We start from the raw sequence: 8,363 nt of genomic DNA, 5'->3' as shown, positions 1-8,363 counted from the left end.
GGTATGATATAAACATCACTGTTTATACACAGTTTCCATCCATACAATGCATAACGTACTTATTTTTAAAATTACCCCAGAAAAGGGGGTACTTTCTGTTATTATCAAAATACAAAGTACATGTTATTATCAAAATGGTCTGTGGACTTAATCACTTCCATACCGGGCCTATTTTGGCACTCCTCTCCTACATGCAAAAATCATAATTTTTTTTGCTAGAAAATTACTCAGAACCCCCAAACACTATATATATATATATGTTTTTTTAGCTGACACCTCAGACACCCTTGTATAATGTGAAAGATGAAGTTACGCCGAGTAAATAGATACCTAACATGTCACACTTTAAAATTGCTCACACTCATGGAATGGTGCCAAACTTCAGTACTTAAAAATCTCCATAGGCGTCGCTTAATTTTTTTTTTTTACAGGTTACCAGTTTAGAGTTACAGAGGGGGTCTAGTGCTAGAATTGTTGCTGGCACTCTAACGCACACGGCGATACCTCACATTTGTGGTTTGAACGCCGTTTACATATGTGGGCGGGTCTTAATTGTGTGTTCGCTTCTGGGCGTGAGCTACTGGGGATAGGGGCATTTAAAAAAGAAAAATTATTATTTTATTTTACTTAATTTATTTTATTTTTACACCTTTTTTTACATTCTTTTTATCACTTTTATTCCTATTGCAAGGAATGTAAACATCCCTTGTAATAGGAATGGTTTGTGGCAGGTACTCTTTATGGAGAGATGCGGGGTCAATAAAACCCCACATCCCTCCTCCAGGCTGGAAAGCATGAGATTGTGAAAAATAATTCACGGCTTTATTTACATTCCGGTAACCGGGCGTGACGTCATAACATCGCGCCCGTGCCGCCGACGATCATAGAGATGACTGGCCTTTCATCCGGCATCGGCAGATCGTTTCTCCGGGTCTCCGATGGCAGGGAAGAGCCCGGAGAAGCACCGGATGGTGGCGGGAGGGGGGACGTCCCCTCCCATCGCCTATAAGAACAAACAAGCGGCGGAACTGCCACTATGATAGTTCTTATGGTGCACAGAATCGCCGGCTGAAGAAATGGATATCTGAATGATGCCTGTAGCTGCAATTGTCCTCTTCTGGGATCCCACGGCGGCTCTCACGGCTCCTCCCCCGCAAGAGCTAACCCCCTCTGGGAAGCACTCTCCCAAGGGGGTTAGCTTGCCTGCGCACTCCAGTGCCATTGGATGTCATTGGATGTGATTGACAGCAGCGGGGGCCAATGGCTGCGCTGCTATCAATCATCCAATGAAGAGCCGACAAGACCTGGGGAAAGCAACGTAGGATCACGCCCACAAAGATTTGGGGCTCAGGTAAGTAAAACGGGGGCATAGGATGCATTAAGGTGAAAAATCACGAAGGTTTAAAACCACTTTAAAGTAAACTATCAGACTTTCAAGTGACTATTGACTACCGTATTTGCCGGCGTATAAGACGACTCGGCATATAAGACGACCCCCTAACATGCTGCTAAAAACGGTGGTTTTGTAGTCTACTCACCGTATTAGACGACCCCTTTGTGTGGAAGTAATGAAGAAGCCGCAGCCCGCCGGGTGCTCTGTACAGCTGTATGTAGTTTGTAAAATGCGCGCCGCGCTCAGCCAATCCCTATGCTCGATCGATATCAGCTGCCGGGTGCTCTGTACAGCTGTATGTAGTTTGTAAAATGCGCGCCGCGCTCAGCCAATCCCTATGCTCGATCGATATCAGCTGCCGGGTGCTCTGTACGGCTGCATGTATTCTGTATATGCGCGCTCAGCCAATCCCGATGCACTGTGTTGATGACAGAGCATGCTAAGCCTGCTCGGATTGGATAACAACCTCTGCCAATCCGAGCAAGCTACATAAATGTAGCCTGCTCGGATTGGCAGAGGTCGTTACTCCAATTCGAGCAGGCTTAGCATGCTCTGTCATCACACAGTGCATCGGGATTGGCTAAGCGGCGCATATACAGAATATCGCAGTCATGCAACACTGTACACAAATTTAATTTTTTATAATTTTTTTCACATAAATAGAGCTTTCTTTTGGTGATATTTAATCACCACTAGTTTTTAATTTTTTTGTAGATAAATTAAAAAAGACCAAAAATGTTGAAGAAATATTTTTTTCTTTATTTCTGCTATTAAAATTTGCAACTAAATAATCTTCATTGAGGCCAACCTGTATACTGCTACATTTCTTTGGTAATAAATAACTAAAATCAGTGTATATTATTTAGTCTGTAGGAAAGTTATAGAGTCTGCAAACTGTGGTATGTACAAACACACGGCCATTGCCCCAACTATAACTGGCCTTTGCAGCAAGGAGCACATGGGGGGGTCTGGGCGACGTATGTCAAACAAAAACCAGCTCAACTTGCTGACTAACATGCAACCAACCGAATTATCCTGTCTAAGGCTGCATTCACACCTAGGCGTAGGCAATAGCGGCGTTTTCAGGCGTTTTTTTCAGCGTTTTTTTTCGGCGTTTTGTCGCGCGAATATGCGCGTATGCGCGCGTATGCGCGCGTTTGCATACAGCGTTTACCGACGTTTTTGTTCCTCGTATTTTTTCTTATAATCCAATAGGAAAAATGATAATCCCTGACATCACTTGTTGCTATCCTAGGATTTTTATTTTCCTCTTCCTGTGTGAATATACCTCTTCCGGGTCATCATTGTGCTTCCCATTCCAAAATGAACGACGATGAGATGGCATGTATGATGGCAGCAGTCACTGCCACCTCGTATATGCTATACCAGGGACAGAGGAGAAGGAAGAGGGCACGGAGATATTGGATCCACCCTGTTATTGCCGGTCGGGAAGAAACAGGACAGTTTTGGGTCCTTTATAAAGATCTCCGAGAGCACGAGGAGAAATTCCTGGACTACACCAGAATGTCTATGAAAAGGTTTGTAAAAATTATCTGTATTCATTGTTTTTTACATTGTACCTTTCCATGTCCACTAAAAAACGTTTTTATTTTTATTAACAGTTTTGATGAGTTGCTAGAACTGCTCAGCGGTAGATTACAGAGGATGGACACCTATTTCCGCAATTCCATACCCCCTGTGGAGCGACTTATCATCACACTGAGGTAAAAAGTTCCAAAATGATGCTCTAGTGCCCATAACAAAATTCTATACTCACCGTATAACTACCTACCCCCTTCCTACTATTCATGACTCGCATCACGGTGCCACCATTACATGACAGACTGTGCCCCATTACATGACAGACTGTGCCCCATTACATGACAGACTGTGCCCCATTACATGACAGAATGTGCCCCATTACATGACAGACTGTGCCCCATTACATGACAGACTGTGCCCCATTACATAACAGAATGTGCTCCATTACATGACAGACTGTGCCCCATTACATGTCCTGACCTGACCCATTCAGACTGTGCCCCATTACATGACAGAATGTGCCCCATTACATGACAGACTGTGCCCCATTACATGTCCTGACCTGACCCATTCAGACTGTGCCCCATTACATGACAGACTGTGCCCCATTACATAACAGAATGTGCCCCATTACATGACAGACTGTGCCCCATTACATGTCCTGACCTGACCCATTCAGACTGTGCCCCATTACATGACAGACTGTGCCCCATTACATAACAGAATGTGCCCCATTACATGACAGACTGTGCCCCATTACATGTCCTGACCTGACCCATTCAGACTGTGCCCCATTACATGACAGACTGTGCCCCATTACATGTCCTGACCTGACCCATTCAGACCGTGCCCTTACCTTTGCGAATCTTGCCCGTATGTGTCTTCAAAAAGACGTGCCATCTACATCTTCTGTTCCGTGACAGGCGGAACATTCAGCGTCCTATGAGGCACTGTGTTCAGTGTTCGTCCATCACGGGGGCCCTCTCGTCCTCGGACGAGAGGGCCTCCGTGATAGGCAGAAAGCAAACACTACAAACACTATTGCATACATTACCCAATAATATTATATTTGTATATGCATCTAATATTAAAAAACACACGTTTTACAAGGTCCAATTTTTTTTATTTTTTTAGGAAGTATATTATAAACTATATTCATCCTATTTTTATTTTTTTTTATTTTTTGGTCAAAAAACAAACTTTAAGCTAACGTAGCTCATAGAAAACAAATAATTTGACTGCAGTTGAACTAGAGTCTGATAACACAACATTACAGTTTTTGGAAACTTGGGGATTCCCCTGGGTCATCCACCGATATGCCAGCGTCTATGGCTTTGCCAAAACTAGACCAATCTGATCTAGATGTTGTACCATGCGGCCAACGTGATGGTGGTGTTGCTGGTGGTTGTGGTGGTGGTGGTGTTGGTGTAGGTTGAGGATTGTAAGGTGGGAGTGTAGGCAGGTGTGTGTAATCGGAAGGGTATGTCGTGCGAGAAGGGTAAGTAGGAGGTTGTGGAGGTAGATGAAATGTTTGTGAAGTCGTGGGATGGTAGGCAGAAGGTGTCGTCTGTGGGCGTCTGTAAGGTGACATTGTCGAAGTGTGCGTATGCAGGTAAGGCGGATCAGGGAGTGTTGAGGAAGTGTATGCAGAAGGTGGTGTTGGTAGTTGAGGGTGGGTAGAAAGTGTGGGCGTCTGAGTCGGGTAAGGTGGTGCGTGTTGAGGTAGGTGGCTGTGAAAAGGTGGTGCTGTGAAGTGACGAAGTGTTGGTGCTGACAGATGTTGCGGGTGTTGGTTAGCATAGGGGCCATACGGTGGTGGTGGTTCTGGGGATAGGTAGGGTTCTTCAGGTGGAATAAATGTGTTGATGTACCGTATGGTACCTGCCAGCATATCGGCTTGTAGGCTTTTGGGAACCCTGTCCATTAACTCCGCCAAACATTGGGCCGACTTGTTTCCGTATGAAGGGGTATTAGTATTAGTACCCATTCTGTCCTTCATTTCTGACATGATCTGTAGCATCATTGTCACATTGGGGTCTGATTCCGGAGCTTTTCTTTTGGTCCCCCTCGCAGCTACACGCGGCACCGGCCTTGGCGTTGTCTGCAGCTCTCCCAGAGGTGTTGCCGGCGTAGATTGAGATGAACTGGCCAACTGGCTTTCCGGCTCCAGACCCTCCAGTGTCTCATCACACGAATTTCGGCTGCTGTTATCCATCGCGACAGGGGCGGTCGGAGCAGCTTCCTCCCAGCTGTTTTCAGTCCTGAAAATATAAATGAATTATTATAACTTTCGTATACCAATTGCGCTCACTGTCCTTAGTACAGATAATAGTTTACCTCGCCAAACTCAATGAAGGTCTCAAGAATTCCAATTCCTTAGCATGAATGTATTCTTTGATGTGACATGCCGCCGATCCACTCCTGTTACTTGTTACCAGTCTCATGTATCTTGCATAGGCGTCACGAAAGCTCTTCCATTTGTCTTTTATCTGTTTCACTGTCAAAAACAAAATAAAATAATATATATTATTTTCTTTGTAGATATTTATCAACTGGACAGTCTCTTGGAAGTCTACATTATGCCTTCCGTATAGGCAAGTCGACAGCGAGTTATATTATACGTGACACCTGCTCTGCTATATGGGAGGTTCTCCAGGAGGTAGTGTTCAAGAAACCTACTGCACAGGAATGGGCACAGATTGCGGAGGTATTCTGGCAACGCTGCAACTTTCCTAATTGTGTCGGAGCAATAGATGGGAAGCACATTAGGATTGTGAAGCCCATGAGAAGTGGAAGTGAATTCTTCAATTACAAGAAATATTTCTCTTTTGTATTGATGGCTGTAGCAGATGCAAACTACTGTTTTACTTACATAGACATTGGGTCATATGGGAGCAGCGCGGACTCAACCATCTTTGGAAACTCGAACTTTGGTCAAATGCTGCGATCAGATGATCTTGACCTACCACAATGCCGTCCTCTCCCAGGCACAAATGGCCCTCCACTACCAAGTGTTTTTGTGGGTGATGAGGCCTTTTCTTTGGGGACAAACCTCCTGCGGCCTTATTCGGGGCATAGTTTGACAGAGGAGAGAAGGGTATTCAACTACCGCCTAACCCGGGCACGGCGAGTAGTTGAATGCACTTTTGGAATACTTGCCAATAAGTGGCGGCTTCTGCACACTCCCATAGTGTTAAACATGCAGAATGCCGTCACGGCTGTCAAAGCTGCGTGCGCCTTGCACAATTTTGTGAGGCAGCGCGATGGCTTCGATTTCGAAGAACCGGTTACTGAGACTCTGGAAAGAGCTCAGTGGACTGGTGTCCGTGGGAACAGGCAGGGCTCCCATGTACGGGATCAGTATGCCGCATATTTTATGTCTCCTGAAGGACAGGTGCCATGGCAGCTGGATTCCATTTAATTATTAATATTATTCTTTTTTTGTGAGACTGTCAATGCTTGACGTACTTTTTTGAAGAATACATCATATGCTGTTGTAATAAAATAAAATAAAAATATGTTATTAATGTATTAAGAAGTCTCATGTTTGTTTTATTTTGAGGTTTTTTTTAAATCGGTGTCATGGTGTCAGGATGGGAACAATAACTCACAGGTCCTGCCTCAGTGGTAACATAGGGTTGTTGGTTACTAGGAAGGGGAGTATCCCCCCAATGGGGGCACTGTACTGTATACATAACTGATGTACTGATGCACTGATAACAATGATGGTATACTAATCCTCCTAGGTGGAATAGTATACCATCATTGTTATCATTGAATAATACAGTGCAGTGCCCCATTGTTTGTGTCAATGGGGGGCATAGTGCGTCAGGACATTGGAAGGCTAGCAAACGGCCAAATCTGAGGCCCCGTACACACGACCAAACATGTATGCTGAAACTGGTCCGCGGGCCAGTTTCAGCATACATGTTCGGTCGTGTGTGGGCGCGAGCGGGCCGAATTCCAGCAAACATTTGCCCGCCGGGCCTTTTCCCAGCGGGCAAATATTCCTGGACGTGTTTTAAAACCGTCTGCTGGAATCCTGCCCGCTCGCACATGTACGGTCGTCAGTACAGACCTAGCGTACATGTCCAGGCGCCCGCTGTCCCTCGCATGCGTCGAATGACTTTGACGCATGCGTGGAAGCCTTTAAATGGCAGGCCCGCCCACGTCTCCGCGTCAACGCCGTGTCATCGTCGCGGCGACGACGCGGACACGCCCCGCGTATTGTTTACGCGCGGACTTCTGTACGATGGTGTGTACAACCATCGTACAGAAGCCCTCTGGCAGACATGTACGGTGAAAACGGTCTGACGGACCGCTTTCACCGTACATGTTTGTTCGTGTGTACCCGGCCTGACACTCGTGCAGCAGCATAGGTTCTTACAAAAGGTGGTGTCACTAGATATTTTATTTAACCACTTCAAGACGGCAGTCAGCACAAATATTATACGGGCACATTTTGTCTCTTGCAGATAGTGACACAGGTCTGTCACCTCCACCAGTCTACCCTCTTCCCACACGGTTAGAACACTATATTGAGGACACATTCCCTTCCTCACCCCCCTAGTATGACTATACAAACATTGAATTTCCAAAAAAAACAAATATAATATCTACTTATGTTCATTTTACTTTTCGCCGGAGTTTACCTTTTTTGTCTTTATTTTCCATTTCGGTCCAGTTAGGATATATCTGAGAGGCAATTTTGTCCCATGCCCTCCTCCGCACTGTTCTCAAACTGTAGGATGGATCCTTGATGTCATACAGGCAGGTGTGCTCCTTCACCATGCTAATAAATTTCTCTGTCTCCAGGACAGAAAGTGTATCACCGAGGTCTGATGCCATGCTTGCTGCTGGGATACTGATAGGCAAAATGGTGATTTTGGGACTTCCTGTTTGAGATTATGTACTTTCTTTTTCATTTTCAGTATTCAAATATGAGCAGCAAAGGCGCAAAAACGCGTGTACATACGCTTGTTGTCGCGCAATACGCGCGTATCCGGCGTTTTACATTGCTTTCAATGGAAAACAAAAAACGCGCTAATACGCGCAAATCGCGCGAATTGCGCGACAAAAAAGGGTCCGGAACTTCTTTTGACTACAGGCGATGCGCGTTAGGCGCATCAGCGTGCAGATGTGAACCGTCCCCATTGACTAACATTGTATTTTGTCCCTCTGGCGTTTGTTCGCGTCGCGCTACATGCGACAAAACGCGAAGGTGTGAATGGGGTCTAACAGTATGCGTTAAAAACAGGTGTTTAGTTTTTACACATTTCCAAATGCATGCGTAAGCAACACCCCAGTATAAACTATGGTATATATATATAAAAATTGATTACTCCTAATTACTGAGTACTGCTCTTATTTCTTAAGTCCCCAAAAAGGCCAGGACAGTACAAACACCCCTCAAAGGCCAGGACAGTAC

General features: G+C 45.3%; 2 protein-coding genes across 2 annotated transcripts; one reads left to right on the top strand and one right to left on the bottom strand.

The window, feature by feature from the left end:
* The first annotated feature begins 2,530 nt into the window (after nucleotides 1-2,530).
* LOC120932045 (protein ALP1-like) lies at nucleotides 2,531-6,466 on the top strand. Its single transcript, XM_040344138.1, has 3 exons — nucleotides 2,531-2,931; nucleotides 3,016-3,117; nucleotides 5,477-6,466. The coding sequence occupies exons 1-3, from the start codon at nucleotides 2,717-2,719 to the stop codon at nucleotides 6,354-6,356; spliced, it is 1,197 nt and encodes a 398-aa protein (XP_040200072.1). The 5' UTR covers nucleotides 2,531-2,716; the 3' UTR covers nucleotides 6,357-6,466.
* Nucleotides 4,150-5,485, bottom strand: LOC120932046 (pollen-specific leucine-rich repeat extensin-like protein 1). The gene is made up of 2 exons (XM_040344139.1): nucleotides 5,273-5,485; nucleotides 4,150-5,196 (listed from the first exon to the last, which is right to left on the bottom strand). Exons 1-2 carry the CDS (start codon nucleotides 5,377-5,379, stop codon nucleotides 4,206-4,208), a joined length of 1,098 nt encoding a protein of 365 aa, XP_040200073.1. The 5' UTR covers nucleotides 5,380-5,485; the 3' UTR covers nucleotides 4,150-4,205.
* Nucleotides 6,467-8,363: the final 1,897 nt, after the last annotated feature.

Source organism: Rana temporaria, chromosome 3, assembly GCF_905171775.1.
Source record: "Rana temporaria chromosome 3, aRanTem1.1, whole genome shotgun sequence".
NCBI classification, from domain to species: Eukaryota; Metazoa; Chordata; class Amphibia; order Anura; family Ranidae; genus Rana; species Rana temporaria.
The sequence above is the reverse complement of the archived record's forward strand: the minus strand, read 5'-3'. Positions and strand labels throughout refer to the sequence as shown.